The 21034-nt window shown below is 37.9% G+C and overlaps 1 protein-coding gene across 7 annotated transcripts in view; it reads right to left on the reverse strand.

The window, feature by feature from the left end:
* The window catches only part of LOC100649702, a 398659-nt gene that overhangs the window by 89803 nt on the left and 287822 nt on the right, over window positions 1-21034 (reverse strand). For all 7 annotated transcript variants that reach the window (XR_007225924.1, XM_048410855.1, XM_048410854.1 and 4 more), the window contains one exon: window positions 5268-5378. Coding sequence is in view for 6 of the 7 variants with exons in the window: in XM_048410855.1 (XP_048266812.1) it covers window positions 5268-5378 (111 nt within the window). In the remaining variant the exon portion in view is untranslated. The remainder of the gene's footprint in view (window positions 1-5267; window positions 5379-21034) is intronic.

Below are 21034 nucleotides of genomic sequence, written 5' to 3' on the forward strand. Positions count from 1 at the left end.
CGTTAACGACCATTAAACCGTTTTATCCGGGTTGATGGTTATTTCGTTTGGCGAGGATAGAACAATATTTGTGTGGCCGTGCGCATAGAAATAGCTTCCTCTTTTTCGAATGTTCAGCAGAAAGTTGGGTTTTCTTGGTAGTAGGGAAATAGTAAAAGTGGGACCGCGATACTCTAGGAGCTTCAACCTGTTGCCTTGATGTAGGTACATAGGTGGAAATTGGCGAAATCGAGCGAGAAACGAAGTCTGAAAAACTTTTTTACTCCTTTTTCTTCGTGTTCTTACTTGATAGGTCAACCTCTATTTTTGGTGGTCCTGGTTTTTTATGAGTAGAATTCCTTCTTTTGGTATCTTTTTTTTTTTAGTGTTGCAATTCCCCCCCCCCTTTAGCATCTGTGCTTTGTTATCTTATATGTTAACTTTTTTTTATTGCCAGTAACTGCCTTTTTGATAACCTTGTGTTGCTTGCAATCCTTGTGTTTTTTTTTCATACGGGTAGAGCTTCTTTTCCAACGTAGCAGTTTCATTTTATTTATTTATTTTTATAGCCTTGTTTTTTATTGCTGGCATCTTTTTTTCTAAAAAGGTCTTTGCGATACCAGAATCCTCCCTAGATTCCCCCTCCGCCAAGAAATTACTTTTCCCCACGTGAAAACGTGAAAATGTTTCGAAGTGTCAATTTCATCACGGTAGAACGTGCACCCCATGAAGGTATTACCGAAGGGAAGTTTCTGGGGAGATATATTGTTTCCTATCACTGATCTCGAATAGACATTGTCCACGTAAGTAGTTGGAACCGAGTGCAAAGCCCCTAAAATATTTACGCTAGAGATGTTTTCTGTGGAACAATTTTGGAAAGAATGACTTTTAGTGACTACTCTCTGATTGATCGTGTGTTAAACATCTACTTTAGACTACTATACATGATATACGATGCATAAGTATCTGTAATTCATTTACGAATAATATAGAATGAAAATTTCTAACAAGGGCGTCGAATAACAAATTCGAGAATTCGATAATTCTTTCTTTATGACGCGACGTTAAGTAAAAAATACGATGATCGTTCAATTTGCATAGTTTGCGAAATCTACATTGGTCGAAGATTAATTCGATCATAGGAGGTACACTGCATTCACGTTGAATTCCGTTAAAAGGGAAAGTTATCAACGAAAATGAACTTTTCCACGGCGAACGACTCACATAATTGGCAATATCGTTGCATTAGCATTTCTCTAAGAATACGTACGCTGCAATGTCAACCGGGGTGTTTTCTCAAGAGTCTCGAGCTTTCACCTGTCCTCCCTTTCAATTCACTTTCACGGAACGTTGCTTCGCCAAGAATGTGCTTTGTCTTTCTTATCCTTCTTCGTAAAATTTAACAAGCGTGCACGAATATACTTATATCTCTATCTTTTGACTATCCTCTTCTTTTGACTAGTTTGAATCACTCTACGTATCGATAGAAATTTGTAGAAGTTATTCATTTACGTTAATTTATGTTTGTTGTATTATTCTATAGCAGGCACATTTACCGAAAACAAATGAATCTTTTAACACAATATAACTGAAATACTATGAATATTATGAATTATTATGATAGATTATATTTACGCTTCTCAATTATTGCGTTCGCATCAAACCAGCAATTTGTATTCATTTGACGACTGCGTTCATGTAAAATAGATTTCATTCGAATTTAATATTAAATGGGACGCCAATATACAACACCAGTGCCAATCGTAGTTTACTGTCTCTACTGCTATTACTATGGCAATTAAATAAAAATTAACGTCCCGTATTTTGCATAGAATTAGGTGGTGTACGTTTAATAGCAACCCCAAGAACGTAGAATTATAATCGAATAACATTTCCATTGGATTTGACCCTTTACAATCTCCACCCTAAGCAATTTTATCTCGCAAAGCCTGTATTCGTTACAAATAATAGGCTATTTCCTCGATAACCACTTCGTACACGGCACGCGTGTTACTCGAGTGGCGTTGAAATAAGTTGGAAGCACCATGGCTCCCATCCGTCGCTTTCCAGCAACCCCTTTCTCTGACTTATCGAACAGTGGGCCATGTGGCGCGAAATAACATTTGAAAATTGTAAAACAACATGCGATCTGAATGATAGAATTCGACGTGGTCGAAGAAGGAAAAATAAAAGGATTATATGTAATAAAGATATATGCAGGATATTTGTATTGTGTAAGGAAAAAGAAGTATGTACAAAATTTGCAAGAAGCGATATCGTCGTCCTAAATTGACTTCAAATGGTAATGGTGGTAAAAAGATGGTGGTAAAAGGTGGAAAAATGAATTAATTCGTTTACAACAAAGTTGTATGCCGAATGTTTGTAACGTGTTAAGAGAAAAGAACAAAATTTGACACGAAAGGAAGATAGGAGAAAGAGCAGCAAAATGTATTAACGCGTTTAAAACGAGGCTGTAAGAAAAAGAAAGAAAAGTATTTAGAATATTTTGTTAAAGAGATGAGATATTTTGAAAGACAGACAAAGAATTTTCATATGCCTTTTAGGTACCAGGAAAGAAGTACGATAGCGAAAACTGGTCGGAGAGACAACTCGAAGTTTCGACGTGATTTAGACACGGTCTGAAAATTGTCTGAAAGTATCCCGCGAATTTTTTGCGTTCCAGCTTCGAGAGCTATGCGGAAATTCAAATAACTCCGATGAAATTCTCCGGCAAGTTGCGGGAAACTCTCTTACCAACAGTTACCAAGGAGACCTCCTTAAACTTCTCCTTTTTGCCTTTTACTTACAAGAACAGCCAGACAAAGAAGAGTCGGGGATGAATGGGTACAAAGGATAATCGGAGATAGCCCGCGAAAAAATAAAAATCAACCGGAAAATGACTTTGTACTATAGATTCTTCCTTAACTTTCTTCCCTTTCAAAAAGAAACTTCGAATTTTTTATCGTTTGTTATATGTACCACTTCCTCGTACTTCTTTTAAATATATCTAAATTTTATTTAGGAACTATACTCGAGAATTCTAAGAATTCTTTTAATTCCACTTTCTTAATCCTTTTTAGATGAATTTATTTTTATGATGGGATTTTAGCCTCAATTGTCTCAAAAATATTCGAAGAACATAACAGCATTTCTAAAAATTACTTTTGATCGTGTTGTCCTATTAATCTTGCCAAGATTAATCAACTGGTATCTTGGTGATGCATAACCGTTTGACGTGGATTATTTAATTTTAGAGAACTTGTAATTTATATTTCGTACATCGTGTGATAGAGACGATTAATGGTATTTATCTGCTAAAATATGATATATATATATGTACACAGATTTAATGATACTAATCAAGGTTTAAAATACTCCAGTTCATTCACCACGGTGAAACATTCGATTACGATCATCTATGATTCAAGTAATCACCTATGAACCGATAAGTTAAAACATTTCACAATGGATACTTTGTTCAGCACTATGAAAAATTCGGTCATAAATTTTTAGGAAACAACCTCGCTCGACTTCGCAGCGTTTACGGTTTGATCGAGATCGTCAGTATCAATTTCTTCACGTGCACGGAATCGTTCCGCACAGAGTATCGAAGAGAAATAAATAATTTTAACGCGTCTCTGAGTCAGTCTCCAGATTGGCGTTAACGGAAACTTAACCGAAAGCGCATAAATCATGCGAGATTACGTTCCGCTGTTGTATTTCCCGATTTTTCCACTCGTTACCCCCGTTTGTTTTTGTCACGATGGTTTATAGGCCTGTTGAAACGAAGGGGAAAGGCTGACGATGTCAGAAACAGACCACGAACGCTGGTCCCGCTCGTGCATCATTTTCCTTCAGCCAGGGCAATTTCCACCGCACCATTTCGAATGTGAGAAACTCGGAAACGCGAACGGATTAAAAGGGAGTATACGGGATTATCCGGGATCTGTTGGGAATTTATGCGTCTTCGTAAGACGCAGCTTCCTTCGTGCTACTAGTGAAATCCTAAGGATTTCAGGAGAATCCCGGAGAGTGGCTGTTTCTTGGGAATTTTTCACGTGGTTTTTCATGTTTTCATGTTTTGCTTTCGCGAATGGAAAGTGGTAGAGAATTATTGATGAAGATGATTAGCTCTTCGTTCGACATAAAAATCTTGAAAGTTCAAGAGTCACAGAGGGAGAAAGAGGGACAGAGAGAGAATCACACTAAGGTTTCATTTGTCTGAATCTGCCAGGAAAAAGATAGAGCCACTTTTACGAATTTTTTAATTTCAGTATGATGGTTATAAAAATATTTGCACACAATTGCATTTGTTGTAGGATCTACATACTAATTGTTTCAAGTATATTAAATTTCGTATGGCTTAGTATTGCTTTTATATAACTAGAAAAATTCGATGTTATGAAAAAGAAACCTAGGGCTCAATAGAAAACGCTTCATTGGAAAATAAGGATGCGTAAAAACACGTTTTGTAGTTACTGTATATGATCAGAGCTTAATTCGTAAGAAAAGAGAGATTTATTTTTAAGAGCTGATCAATTGAAAATTCAACTGTTCCTTAATAAATTGCTGTGCGTTAATAAATCGACTGTCGCGTATTCTGCTATTTTCACACAAATCAAATAACATTCTCACTGCGTTTTTAATCTGGAAAAATTATCTTCGGCAGGAGCCCTGCCACAACGGTCACCGTAAATTGCCTAATACATTCCAATTGCAGTTAAATTCTCGCGTATCACGAAATAACTGGTCTCTGGATAATCCGCGGAATGGTGCGAGATAATTCAACGGATTCCGCGAGAACTGCAGGTCGCATAAACCAGACGGAAGCGATTACAGGCGTTGCAAGGCGATATCTAAATTACACAACTCGAAATAAATCGCGAGAAAGGAAAGACGCGTGATTATAATTAAGCGAACGTTTCACTGAGTTTACCCGAACTCGCGATACGACAACTGCAGCTCGTTCGAAGAAGTCCAATCTCTTTCTCTTGATTTTTCACGTCTCACTGGCTCCATTTAATCAGCACTTCCTTTCGAACGATTAACCGATTTAATGTTTGTAATGGGCAATTGATAATTCAGTTATTGATTCGTTTGTTTCCGATGATAAATTATGTCTTATCTGATCGTGATTACGATGAATCACGAATAAGTTATGCATTGTAAGAATTGTTCATGAGTTACGCGTGTTTGATAGATATGATATTCGATAATGTTTGTAGATAGTCACGGATTGATTATACGATATGATTACTTGAAATCAGAGTCAATTTTGTTTGACTCACCTTGTTGATTTGTCTTTGCAGCTTCGTAATCGTCGCTCGGTCTCGTTGCGCAGCAAGACGTTCTGCTTGCAACGCCTGTTCCAGTTCTTGTACCCGCTCTTCCAAGCTCTCCTGAAATGGAAGACAATCGTTAGGGATCAACAGACTGCTTAGAATAATTCATTCTGCTGTTAGACTCTTGCATGCAATTGCTTCAGTACTTTAGTACGTTTTTTTAACTCAAACAGCTAAGCTTGAATATTTTAATGTCACAGCTGTTAAGTATTTTAGTATTTCGATAATCAACGTAATAATAAATAAACTCCGGGCAAAACAACGTTGCCACTACATGCAACTGTCAAGCAAACTCGAATTCAAATTTTCCGGCTCTCCCCCGACCAGTATAAATAAACGAACGCGACCGTAAGAGTTCAGTTATCTAGCAGTTATCAGTTAGTCGCGCGAAAGAGTATCTACGAATATCTACGAGTATCTACCGAGTTATCGAATCCCGTTGGCGAATCCCTTAGTACACGCGTCTTTGCGAACAGTAACTGTATTTATTTATTTAACATTTTAAATATACTTGACGGCTTCAACAACGAGCAACCTCGTCTCATAAATCTCACGATCAACCATCTTACACAAGTCCTCTGCAGATATTTCACCGTTCCATTTTAACACTAGAGTTGCTGACGATCAAAGTACGCGAATTTCAGAGCACTTGAAACATCAAACATGAGTCATCGGTATCGATGTCGTAAATTATTAAATTAAGTTAATATTAATTCCAATAATTGTAGAATTTTAAAATTATTAATAAACCTACATATCAGAATTACTGAGATATTTAACGAATACATAAGAAAGAGAAGAAGAAATTGTGTGTTTCTCAGTTTGGAAAAACGGAATTCGGCATCCACGTGTTTGTAATCTCTAAGTACACGTAGAGTGCGATCTCTCGAGGAACTTTAAGCCCCTGTTAAGGCAGCTTAAAACTCGAGCAACAGGAATTACGCGGGAGAAGGAAATCCTGCTGAAAGTTACAGGGAAAGTTTCCAGTTCCGTTGCGTTTGCGGCCGCGAAAGTTAATTGAGAAACGCTCGACCGTAAGCTTCCGATCTATGCGCGATTCAGAACCCAATCGTTGGTCAACAGTTCCGTGAGATAACATTTTAGAGTTTGAACTTCAAACGAATAGAATTTCGACTGTCGTTCAATTTAAGAAACGATTTTTAATTGCTAGCCCGACATTGTAATAGAAGATACAACATTACTTGACAATTGAGTAATAAAATAGAATTGTTGTGAATAGGCGATTTGATAGTTAAAATCGATATTTACTGATATTTTCTGATATATTTCGTCATACAGTTTGCAGCTTAAATATGAATAGAATTATCGAAGAAAATTTTCATAAATTTTGCATATTTTAATCATCGGTGGAAGCTCTTAACGACGGTTTCGACGTAATATTTTCCGTTTTTATCTGTTAATCATACCTTAAACAGATCGAGAAACTTCAAGAATATTATATAATAAAAGTAAAAATTACTATATATAATTTTCTATTACATTTTAGTTCTTACAAATCGTCGCGCTAGTTCTTAACTGTCCTAACGCCATTTATGAAACAAATGTAATTAACCAATCCGCATACATCTCATTAACTCAAAGAATACAATAAAAAGGATATTCATTTCTAAGCCTTAACACCACACGACTAAATGTATTTAAATTACAATTATATTTGAATTCGTCTTTAAGAAATGCGGAGCGACACGTAAAAAAGTAAGACGCCGCAAATAAAGAAGCTATTGCGTCTATGACAAGATACTTCTGTCAAGTTATTAACAAATTGATACACCGAGCTAATCAACGCGGTAAAAACAATTTCACAAACCTCGTCAAGAATGCTCGACCCGCCATCCACCTCTAAAATTCACTAAATTCGAAGAATCTCAAAACTTCCATGATCCCAATTAAAATTTCCAATCTTCCCGCCCAAGTTCCCTACCAGCCAGGTTCAAGTGCATCGCGCGCTCCAATCGCCCAGAAAAATTCCATCATCTAAAGAACACCTGAGAAGTCACGTCCGAATCGTAAAGCCAGCTGTCCTCAAGGTCTCCGCGTAACCACCCTTTTCACTTTTCGCCCCGGTAACCCCTGTGCGCGGTGCAATAATAACGGCACCGCCCTCGCCTAATTTACGTCTTCGAGCGGGTATTTCCGATTATCAAAAGCGCTCATTCAGTCGTGCTCGAACGGAATGCTAATGAGCATTGGGCCTCGAAGGGCTGTTGGTCGCGATTTGACCATAAGTATCGGTGCGATCCATTAGATTCGAGGCGACGCCGACGGTTTCAGGGGCCCTCGAGGCAGGCAACGACGTTTCGCGCCCGTGCGCCGGTCCACGCGAAGGGATGATTCGTATGCTGGTGCACGTAGCTGCAATTCACCCTTTCCAACCCCTCCCAGCTCGAGTCCACGTTTTGCTGCTCCACGAGCATGCTTGGCTATTGTTTGTCGCCAACCAACGAAATTATACCGGGTGTGCCGCGTGTCTACGACCACCGTTCCACGAGGACAAATAAAAAGCTTCAGAGATTTTTTTTTATATGTTCCATTCGTTATTCTGTGTGCTTAGCTAGGGTATGAGTTTTTATGCGATACGAAGCGTGTAAAAATAGAAGAAGGGCGGAGGTTTAAAAATTGTAGTTGCTAATAAATGAATATGAAAATTATTTTAGTTTGTAACTATTGTACACAGCTGTCCCGTCTTTGTTCGTTTTAATTTTTTGAATTATCCTTGTAGTCTTTAAACTGAACATTTTAATGACTGTTTAAGAAGATTTGTTGAAAATTTGATAACGTATATAAAGCTTTTCGCGCTATGAATCGAAAGTAAAAATGCAATTGGAGAAAAATGCAGTTAAATCGTAGAAGTGTGTATGTTTGCGAGAGAGTTTCATTTGTTTCGGATTAATTCGTAATACACCCTATATAAACAGGCTGGGGTAGGTTTCCTTGTCGGCTCGCGTATACTTGTAAATCTGTATTAAAGGGTTCCTAGAATGACCATGGTTGACATTATCGGGAAAGTATTGGTTTCCCTTGGATTTATGGCGTGTACTACGCTGTGAATAATTATGAGTCGGCAAGACCAGAACAAACAAGAAAAGATTTAAGGCTTGGCCAACCCTCGCTGTAATTTTTGTCTGGCTTCGAGTTGTATATCACCCTTTGTTCCCTTTTCCCCGAATTTCCCCTAAAATATTTGATTCTTTATCGCTTATCCATTAACGCATTACACGAAATACTATTTTCGAGCACAACTTGCCAAATTAATGTTTCAATGCCACCAATTCACCTTCTCCAACGTTGTATGTGCTCGCAAATAATTTTCACACACTAATATCTTTCTTAATTAAATATCCTAACAACCATCTTGAAATTGAAGTAAGCTTTCTTGTTCTCCATTCAATTTAGGCTACCCAATTGTTATTTCTTAACAACCTGCATAATATAACTTCACTTGAAAGACAAAGAATACGGGAGCTTCAATCCTTTCGATGCATCTTGAAAAATAAAACAAATCCCAAAAGAGAGGCAGAGATCTCTGTTCATATTGTAGAACTTTACGGATATGTTTGTCATAATTATTATACAAATTTCGTTACGATCATGTAATTTGTGCGTCTTGCATTCATATCAATGAACCTGTTAAACTCCGTCATCTATCCCTAATTCCACCGACATTTCAAGAATTCCTTCGCAGATGTTCAAGCAGAATGCTTTCTTTGAAAGATCCTCGTCTTTCTTCGCATTCCTTCATAATTAATTAAATCCATCGGATCTGTGCAGTGAAGAAGGATACTTGTTTCCTTGGTCTTTCAGGTGTACCATGAAGAAAGCTGGCGCAATTATAACAAGCCAACCCCTGTGTAACTGGCCCTTGTCTCGCGTTCACCCTACACTATGGACGAAAGGGCGTCACCATTGGAAGACCCATAGAATTAGTACAGGGACTTCCGGGACGTCATTTAGAGTATAGAACCGCGACGATGAGGCCACTCTATATGCAGAGATTCCGTTAAATTGCAAACGTCCATTTTCCAAGGTCGGAAGAGGATGGATAAAGGTGAACGGGAACAAGGGTAAGGTCCCGTGCACGCCGCCCTCGAGTAATCAGACGGTTAACTCGATCCTGTGAACGTTTACGGGACGACAGCTCGAGCCGATTTTCTTGTGCCCAGAAGAGAAAAGCCTGTGACTACGCTCGTATCTTCTCGTCGATGGATCTTCTCCTCGGGGAATGTTAATTTCGACCGAGTGAATTTATTCGACTCACTCAGAAAAGATTAAATCGTGCTCGAACAACTTGTTGAGATCGTTATGAAAGACATCGATCGAATAGAGTCAGTTGGTTGCCTCTTACTGCCAAATGAAAGCAAAATTCCGACGGTGATTGGTTTTCTGGTTGATTATTGGGAAATAGAAGATTCTTCTAACCATCTTAGGGACTCAATCTGTGTAAAGTTTCTGTAATTTCGAACACCACGTGTAGCTTGTATTTTTCTGAATCGAGACAAGTTCGCCAAATTTTATGTGTCACATCATCCTCTAGAAGAATTTGTTGTTCCTATTTTATTTACGCGTAATTATTATATGTAATTATCATTTGTCTTTGTTCATATAATAAATATAAGAACAAAACGAATTTATGTTACACTCCAATACTTGTATATTACGTTTCTAAAATTTCCATGATTATCATCGTTAATCACTTTTGTCACTTCGTCTGAGAACGTACACGAGAAGTGTCCAATATTAGTAGAAGCACTTCGAAAAGTAGCAAGACTATCCTTTTGTATGATAATAAACAAAATACAAAACAAAATAGATAAGTAGGATACATAGATATGTAAAAGGTAAAACAAGAAATTGACGTTCCAGCACTTTTTCACGCAAACGTACGAACTTCTCTCTTATTTCCGACCAATTAGCTCTATTTGTTTCGCGCACAAACACATGTACTTTACCATAATCGAGGATTCTTTCACCATTTACAACACGTAATAGAAACGAACTGGATATGAGAGAGGCGCCGTCTATTTCGAGACGGAGCAACGAGAACGAACTATTCAAACGGTCGTGTTTAGGCAAGATCTTGATTTAAGGGTGTTTCGTGTCTCGTTGAGACGCGTCGGGCCGAGCAGCTGTTAGTTGAAATTACGATCGTTTCGCATTCGTCCAGGGGTGGGAGTCGAACACGCAGCTCTCGGCCAAAGCGACGCTGGCGTCGGGAAATTTGCGCCGACATCGCGGCGCTCCTTTGTCGCCGTCTGATGCTGACGCGCCCGTTCAATTTCGACGTCAACGAAGGTGTGAAACTCGTCTCTAAACAACGACACGTCGAGTAAAGCGTCCAGGGACCCTCCAACATTCTCTCTTTCTCCATGAAACGTTTCATGCTACTACTGTGTTCGTTCCGTTAATTGTCGCAGATTTTATTTAACGTTTATCGTACGTTCCGCGACTTGATTTACGCAATTTTTAACATGCCAGACGACGAAGATACACGTTCTTTTAAATATTGCACGACTCTCTCTAAAACTTTGCGATTTTTTTCAAGAATTCATCGGTTTGAGTTTATCAGAGAAGGAACTTCCTTTCAAGGTTTCAAAGATTAAACTTTTTAAGTTATTTGCTGTTACACGAAAATCTCCGAATCCGATTTTTATGTTTCGAATCATCACTGAGAATGCAATGCTATTTCAAGTTTCGTGTAATTTGTTGAAAAATCCCAATATTTTGAAAAATCTATCGGCTTCAGTTTGTTGGATACCTTTGAAGCTTTCACAATCAAAGTTCTGTTATATAATTTACTATTATAAGAAGACTTCTTGACCTGATTTTTGTCTTTCGCATCACTATTGAAAGTTAACAATTCTTAATACCACTACCAGTAGACAGGAACAACAATAACTGAAAGAATTTTTCTGTTTTTAACATCAAAGTGGATCTGCCAACTAGGAGAATTTTTTCCGTCGGTAAGAGACCGAATCAAACGAACTCGAAGAGAGATATCGAACGAATGTATTCATAATCGCAAAGAAGCCAGCGAAACTCACGATTTAAATGGGGTAATTCGTAAAGTGAAAATATCGTTCGGATCGTGGCTTCTCGTACGGAGATTTAATAGACCTTCGACGCGAAATATGATCGCTTTGCATACGCAAGAGCCCGAAGCAAGGGTGTCCTTTGCAGAGCGGCTGCCACTTACTGCAAAGCGACTCACCCTAAAGACGACAACGGCTCTTTGGTGTCGAAATACGTGCGAAGCATTCGTGCCTCTAAATTCGAACGCCTCAGGTTAACGCCAACCTCTCTCGCTTCCACGATCATCCCCTTCTCTTTTCATCATCTCGACGTGTGCAAACGCTCGGCTCGCGTATTCCTTCAAAACGCGTAACCCATAAATCTTAATGAACATCGAGGATTTACGAATCATTTATACACGTTGCTGGAAACTTTCGGAAGATTAATTGAACTCGTGAAATGAAATGTCGAGATACGAGTCGGCAGATTTGTGGCGTGGGAAAGATTCAGTTTGTTTGATCAAATAGTTCGAGCAATTTGATAGTTTCCCGAGTGACTTAGGACACTAAAATGGACATAATTTTAATAGTGATTTGTATAGGAAGAAACGCTGACGTTCTTTGACCATCGAGCTAATTTTGGTTGAAAGTATTCTTTGGCCAAAGCATGATTTGTAATCAAGTGTAAACAATTTGTAATCAGTTAATATTGAAAAATTAATCGAAGAAATAATATTACACAATGAGAGTATTGCAGAGATCGATTGCATGAAATTAAGAAATGATATATGTTGTACATATTCAAAATGTTTTAAGGGTTTTTGTTTAGGTTAGAGACCGGGTTCAGATGGTCTAACAGATTCAGTTATCACATGTCTGATTCAGTAGTCGAGGAACTTGACGGTGTCAGCATTATTCTACTGGTAGAGTGAACAAGTGTTAAAAAGTCACATTCTTTTGTACATTTATGTTATCAGTAGCGTTCATAAAACGATCTAGTTCGTCATTATTACGTCAGAATAGGGATGAGATCAATAAATTGTAAAATAAAATGACTAAAATATGAGCCCTTCGGAAGCCAATCTGATCAACTCTACTTTCTATTACTATCATACGTACTATTATAAGTACATAACGAATATTCAATTCTCAAAAAACCAAGGACTTTCATAAATTCATTCATCAGGGGATGACATAAATAATGGTAAATTATAAGGCGAATTTAAAGAAGTTTTCAAAAGGTTTTTGAAACCATCATGTCTTCTCCTTACACATCATCACTTTCTTATACTCTTTAATTTATAGAATCGATCAATGTGGCTATTAAGCGATTCATATGTCGAAAAAATTTTTTTGTTAAATATCACTATTACTGCTATTTATACTTCCTCTATATTTGCTATTTTTCTTTAAAAATACGAATACACCAATAACCTATCATTATTAGAACCATGAAAACTCAAATGAAACGACCATAAACAGAATTTCTAACGGTACGATCGTTTCTCCGAGTATCATTTGATCATACGTCCGAGACATGTTGCAACGGCCATCTGCTTGATTTACGCTTAAATAAGCTGGACGTTATTTTCTGAGCGTCCAATAGAAAACGGTGTACGTATCGTCGTTGAACATATTCGGTTCTCGATGAATTATTAGTCAATATCGTCAGATGCAAAACCGTAAAATCAAAGCGGCGTGCACGTCGCCGACACGCGTTTTTAATTTCCGCGTGCAAATGCTGGTGAGCGGCTTTAAAGGCGAACCCCAAACTGGCGAGGAAAGCCACCGCCGCCCTCTGTAAAACTCGTCTCACTCCTACCGCGCGCAGCTAATGAAAATCGAACGATCAAGAGCTGGAAAAGGCGATTCCCATTCGAGCTATTTTCCCTTTGAGTCGCGCGCAGAGCGTCAGAAATCGAAAAAATCTCGTCAAACGTGTTTAACGCAGACTTCCTATCGCTGGATAAAGTATTCCATATGGGCAACTTATTGGAGAAAATATTGCGCTTTAATTTGGTTTCAGCAATGTGACTTTGGGTTATCGAAATCAATTCAGAACTCAGACGAAAGCGGTTTAAGGGAGATTTATCGGATGTAGGGTGGAAATGGATTATTTTTTGAAGAATTACAGGGATTGGAGTTCTCTCGAATAAAGAATTGCTTCATATTTGAATTCTAGTATGGACAATCGAATATCCATTTCTACATCTTTCTTCTTATCTTTTAGTAAAAACGTAATATCGAGATGTTCCATTGAAAGATTTAAATATTGAAGCTTTAAACTTACACGTTTTTTGGATAAGCGCGACATTTTGTTTATATAAAAGAATACTCTATTTTGAAAACTTTAAGTAACAACTTCTCATATTTAAAAACACTCGAGATCATACACTTATACACTTGTCGGACAACGAAAGTGAATTTTGCTTATTTAAAAAGGATTAAATATTTATTATGGAAGCTTTTAGTACTTCAGCCCATTCCATATATAAATTCCCTACATTTTTATATTTGAATTTAAGCACATAAAAATTCAACTAATATAAACCACTAAATCTAAAGGAAGAAAAGAGAAAACACTATATACCTTCCACGTACCATTTTTTCAATAGTCACAAATCCACTTTTTCTCATCGTGGCCATCGTAGCGGACTGAAAGAGGTCGTGACCTCGTTACTTGCACAACTTTTACCAAGATTCATCAACGTGGATTACTTTTCTCTCGAATGGAAGCCCGGTCGTTTCTCGTAATACAGTTACAGGTTGTCGCAGAGTATCGCGGCGAATAAAACACACCGGGACAAACGGTAACGAATCGTCGTTATAAATATCGTTTCGCCAAGTAGGATGAACGCTTAGTCCTGGCCGACTGGGCATCGCCAGTTTGTTTCGCGTTTCCCTCTGGTATCCGGGATCTAAGAAATATTCTGCTGCCGTAGCGGTAAATTATAGCAACGTGTCAACCGGTGATAATAAATCGCCGCGCGCACGTTAAAACGGCCGCTCAACGAACGTTAAAACGCACCAGCTGTACAATCTTCAATCGCGATCGGTATTCCGTATACGTATGTTTCTTTGATACCATAATCGCCGTAATTACTACCCGCTTTCTTGGCCCACTGTTCTTGCCTCGACAACGACCGATCCGCGTAAAATTCTGATTGCGTGTCGGTATCGCAATTTTACCGGCTGTTGTAATTATTCGGTTGTTAATTGGTCGAAATTATTTGATAGCTGCTGGAGATTGTCGAGGTCGATGGGGTTCGTTGGAACAAGGGATGGGAATGTAGAGAATGGTGGCTAGAATCTTTGGTGTAGCTTGTGGAGAAGAGGATGGTCTTGAATAATGAAAATCTTTGATCAGGTAGATATTATATCGGCTGGAAGTGATCCAGACGCTATGATCGATTTATAGCAATAGGATGCGAGTCTTAGCGCAGTGTAATTAGAGGTAAAATTATTTATTGGAACTTTAGCCACGAAATATATTTACTGCTACAGAGGTACATTTGCCATATTAATATCACTGCTGGATTAGTATCGGACATTTTTCTATCGGTTTGGAAGAACTTTTGTACAATCTGCTTGTAATTGAGGAATTGAAGAATTTGGAGATTAAGTGCTTGTCAAACAACGAAATGGTTCTATGATCTTGATAATTACAAACGTCAGTTGAAAATTAATTTAACTTGCCAATTCATCTCTCAGTTTGTAATTGAGTTACATGAAGACAAATAGTATCTGAGTATCTTTGAGCAGTAAATTACATACATAGAACAAATGGCAATAACTTTTATTTTAATTTGTATTATTCTGAAATTTGAAGATTAAAATTTAAAGTAGAACGTAACTTTCAATTTGTCAATTCAAATCTTTTGATATTTAAAAATTGTTTTAATGATGAAAAGTTCTGTGATGAGAAGGGTAGGTACGTTATAACGAGCAAACTTCCTGTAACCTCGTTACAATTATAACGATTCAGCTGATCATCCAGCATGTTAACATTAATTACCAGTAACGCGAATCGAGCTCGATTATTACGATCACGGTATCGTTATATTGTGCAAATGGGATGATGGTCGCGGCGAATTGCCTCACAGCCATCGATGTGCAATGCCAGCGGTCGCTTTCTATAGAACAATGCGACATCACGGCTATTATTTGTAGCGAACCGGAAGAGCAAGTTGACTCGCGTCCCATTAATATTAATCAGTGCTTCGCTTACGTTGATAACTATCTTCCTTATCTTCCTCATTTTCCTTTCTAAACCATATGAAATACCTTTGTTAAAAAAATAAATAAATAGAAAAATAAGAATAAAAATAGATAACATCGTACACAATAATGTTTTATTCGTGAAAAATTTGCTAGTTTGTAGCGGATAAGTAATCGCAAATTTTCCTTTGTAAATTCGATTTTCGACTAACAAGTTGATTAAACACGAAGATGAAGAGAATTGGTAGAAATTATCGAGTAGGTGCTCGCGTTGTGTAATAATTAAAATAACAGACGTTCGCTCGGTCTATGCTCAACGTCTGTTCCAAATTTACTCGAAATGTACCAAGTTAGTCAATGCGTACTTAAAATATACACGTGCTCCACATGCACGAACACGCCCAACTCGTTTGCATGTAAACTATTTGCAAGAGCGAGTAACGCCCGGCATGCACGTCAACCGAAATGCAACACGTGCTTGCTCTGGTCGGCCCGCTTGAAGAACATTCGAATCGCATCAGAATGTAACTAAACGTCTGCTCAAATTTAACATATTTGACCAAATGATAAATTAAAGTACATTTAAATAATTTCATTTAACATACTTTGCAAATTTTGATATTTTCGATAAACGAACATAGAGAGATTCATGGTTGGAGGATGGTGACATTTCGTATACTTTGAATATGCAGTTCTTCCATAAAATACTTCAATAAAAAAGAAGAAATAAAGAACTTTTTAATGACTCATATCTTAGTCATATCTCAGGTCTTTAACGCAGTATCCTATGAAATTATTTTTCCTAGCCTTTCCTCTCAAAACAAATTTCTCTTACATTTCTTTCAATTCTTCTACAATACTTTCTTTTCCCAAATTAGGTCTAGTGCATTGTTCTTCAATATCTATCCAATCCAAAAATTTCCCTCTGCTATCTCTTCTTCTTCAAAAATATTCTCTTTGTATTTCAATTCCTTTCTAATATATACATATACTTTCTTCTTCCACATTAAATCTACTTCAAATAAGATAATACTAAACAAAATAAATAATCCTGCAAATATTTAACTCAATACCATAATGTATTACACGATGAAATTCCATGAACTCCAGAAACAACCTAAAGTCTCTAGATTCACCCTCGCCATTACCAACTAACCGATACCCAGCGAATCAAAGACAGGATTAGCTGATTAGCCAATTTAACGAAGATCACGAACGCGAATAGCCCGTATTCGTACCGGCTCGATAGGTCCAGCATCGAAATCCTCTTTGCCGTTTTCGAACGCGGCTCCTAACTTTGATCCTGATTAGCGTGGGCTGCCCCCATCGTAACGAGAGCACGCTTTTAGGGCTATCGAAAATCTGGCAAAAAGGGGGGCCCATCGTTGCTACGCGTGTTGCTCCACGTTATGGACGCGAAAGAAGGCTCTCAGATGTTCTCACGTCCAGCTGAGCTTTTCGGGCCGATAATTAGGTGGTGAAAAAGCCAGGGAACAGGGGGGATGAGACAAATCAGGTGGAAAACAATGTACTTCAAAGGCCTGTGTACCTCGTTACGCTACTGTTCGAACGCTTTCTTTCCTTGATACACGGCCAAAATAACCAAGAACCATCGTTTTGCGTTTGTTCAGTTCGTGTACAAAGGTGAAAGAAAATTGAGGGCCGTTAACCTTATGCAAGGGAACAGGAAATGTCTTTTTGATCAGCCGGTTTTCTTAGCTGGAGGTTTAAGGATATGGTGAATTTCAGAATTGCGAGAGGGTAGTGTGTTCTACGGAGAATGGAAAATTCAATCGACAATTCAAAACGATCTAATAATTTAAGATTTATTTTGATTTTGGGGATTATCGAGATACTTGTTGATTTGAATTTTACGAATGAATATATTAAACTCTATATCTGATATTTTTGACATTCCAAGTATCATTTTATCATTCAATAGGTAGCTATGTTAATCCAAAAGTTATTATCAAATGGAATAACATCAATGCTTACGCTATATGAAATTTCAGTTTAGTACATATTTTTTATTTTACATGTTCATTAAATCAAACGTAAGTAGCGCAGTTAAGATCTATGTTATTATTCGATATTGACTGGGAAGTAGAAAAATGATCGTTCCTAAAGGATATAAGTAACGTTGCAATGGCAACAATAATATTAAACTGAATTATTATAGAACGATAATACTGAACAGAAATATCGTACAATAATTGAAATCTTATCTATAATAAAATTTTTCCTATATTCTTTTAAATATTTCCATATAAATATCTGCTCGTCCAGACACCTCAATCCTTTCTCATCCTATACCAAACCAACATCAAAAGCCAATCTTCACTACTTCTTCGTGTCTCCTAAAAGATTTCTCAAGATCATCTAGCTCCTTAACTTGATTAATTTTCGATATTGCCAACAAGGTCGAGATTTACGTCGGAGAATGCTAGAACGGAAAAGTGACAACGAGTTAAGCTCGTACAGCGTATTAAGTTCCGCGGATATCTCGAGGGCTTCCGCGAGTTTCGCATAGTGAGAACACGGCCAGACTGGTGCAAAATTATGCAGGAAATACATATGTACAAGGCACTCTTGTATATTGGCCGTCGAGGTAGAAAACGCGGCCCACCCTGCGCCTTGTAAATACGCCTGCAAATACGGCCAGAATTATCGTTGTCGTCCTCGTCGTCTGCAGACTTTGAAACTGTTGATGCGTTAATGCAAATGCAGCGCCGTTTCCGGTCTAGCGTTTGTCAGAAGATTGTACACGCCTTCTGAGAGAGACGGAATTAAAGCGCAATTTTTAGCTTTTTTTTAGCTTAAATTTTTAATCGGATGAGATTGTAGAAACGGAGAATTTAATATATTCGTTGCTACCGATGAAAGTATTGCGTCGATTTAATTGTTTTGGTAATGTTGCAGACGCAACTGCTGCAATTTGTGTGTGCGTTCCAATAAAATGGCTTAAGAAGATAAACGAAATATCGGGTAGTGTGCTAGAACCAACGTTATTACATAAAACGGAAACATTTTTGAAGAAAGAACGGAAGACCTTCAGAGGCTTCGGTGAATATGTTAATTGGTAAAGAATGATCGTGAGCAAATAAATAACTGAACATTCATAGATCATAAAATTACAGGATTAATTCCGGAGACTTCATAATTTTGAACGTTTCGTTATGCTTCTGCAAAGCTTCTCAATAAACCAAAAATCGGCTGGTCGTAAAACGTTCATAAAACGGTCATAAAACGATGTTCAGCCGATTTTAGCCGCGAAGAGGAGAGGAATGCGAAGCTGAAAGGGGACAACGGAACCTGAAGTGCCATTCCCGACGAGCTCCTTCGATTTTCTGTTAAAAGTCCCGGTAGAATCGTCTTCGAGGGCCGTTACAGGGCCGAGAGTCAGCGGGATGCAAAGGGGGTCAACGAACGAATCGTTCATGCATGATTTTTCCACGAGTGCTCTCCATTACCCAGTGAACGCTTGGAATTCGTCTACCAGCGCATAAATCTCCATCTGCTTAAAAGCATCGGCCACGCACAAAGAGAGGCTAGTCGTTGTCGGTGGATCATCGTCTTCGATCGTTCCGCGAACAATAATTTCCGGTATGTTCGCATAGTAAATCCTTTTTTCTTCATAGTAATCGTCTGTGTATCTGTTTGATCATATATTTAGGATCCAAAGTTTTATCATTTTTGTAGAAAATTCCTATTAACTTTGATCTATCAGATAAGAAGACATAAATTGACCCTCCAAAACGGCATAACATTAGAATAAACAACAATTTTCTTTCCAATTTAATTAATATACAATTTAACTTTCTCGACAAGGATTCTTCTTTTAACTGTAATATAATAATGCGAACTATAACACGCTCATGCTTGAAAAAAATAGGTTAATCATAATTCTTAAAACGGGATATGTAGTAGCATTTATAACGAGATCCCACGTCTCAATATGTCTCAGTGGTGAAAGAAACATTATAAAACAATCCAATAATTATTTTAAAAGTTATCTCGTGATATATTGTACCGTTAGCCTCACCAGGTTTAGAAAAGTTAGCGAAATATTTACCAGAAAATAAAATATTAAAAATGTGAATATACGGCTAGCAAAAAGTAATTATGCACTGGGAATTCCACGACTTCGGAAATAGAGAAAAGGCGGCAGAATAGTACCGATAAAAAGAGGAATAGAAATCCGTTTCACGCGATTCGACGGCGGCTTCCTTTCACCACCGAGGGACTCTATTACCGAGCTCTGCAAACAGACGTTCTTGGGGACGTAATAAAGTTAGAGAGAAGCAGCCAGCGGTGAGGCAAGGGGAAACGCAGTGGTAGGTGGACGAGGCTAAGGTGGAACCGCAAAAGTTCAAATTGATTTTGCAAAACCACGGTCCGCTTTATGTAAATTCCAGCGGCGGGACACTTCTCGACTGGAGGGTGTTTTCATGGTCCTCTGCTCCGTAGTCGTCGCTGAATTATGACCGTGATTTCCGGCGAGATGGACCTTCCGGTCTGGCAGAAGTCCAGTGCTTCGAGAAAGTACGCGGATAAATCAAAAGCGTTTTTCGTGGTGCACCAAGGCGTTAGTTTATTGCCATGTAAATCATCCGCGTACACCAAGAGACACGTCGATCGAGGAAATAGTACGCGCGACCGTTCGTCATCGTCTCTTCTCTGTGACGAGATAAATGTCACGATTTCTCGATACCGATGGTGACACGTTTCTGAGAGAACAGCTTGTGATTTACTGTATCTTGATGCTCCTTTTTTGCTCTGTAAGATTTTAGAGTGGACAACAGCGAATAGATATTTACGTTGATGAGTATCGATCAGTTTCGACATTTTAACGATGGATCAAGGAGTTTGGGATTTTTTCAAGCGTGAAAGATTCAAAGTTCAATTGCACAAATTGTTTAAATTATCGCTGGAGTTAACAGTTTCTCTTCGTTAAAGCACAATCGAAGCTTCTTTCATTTTACAAAAGAGTTTTAACAAATTTGCTAAGATTCGAGCAACCACCAATTACGTTTTGCTTTCGCTATTATTTATAGTCCTGATAACTTGAATTTTAATCGTCGTGTGCTATATGAAAAATTAAACTTCTTGATGCACTTGAGACTATATTTATTTCAGTCTGTGAGGTCTGCAATAAAATTTACGATTTTAACGTTGTTTAATTATTATTTGAAAGCTATTAATGATAAAATTAAATATAAAATAAAGAATATTATAATTTACTGTTTTCAGAAGATTTATTTATTTATATTTCGTCTGATACTTTCCAGAAACGTCGCATACTTTCTCGTTACCTTCTCTCGCGAAAGAAAACTATTTCGTCTTTGCACGAATTCCAACTCACTCCATAGGTGGTCTTCTATGTTCGCGGCGTGTAGCGAGGAATCTTACATAGACACGTTCAGGCTCTGTGTTATATTGCATTTTATTACCCCACCGTATACTTGCCAG

Source organism: Bombus terrestris, chromosome 12 (genome assembly GCF_910591885.1).
Source record: "Bombus terrestris chromosome 12, iyBomTerr1.2, whole genome shotgun sequence".
NCBI classification, from domain to species: domain Eukaryota; kingdom Metazoa; phylum Arthropoda; class Insecta; order Hymenoptera; family Apidae; genus Bombus; species Bombus terrestris.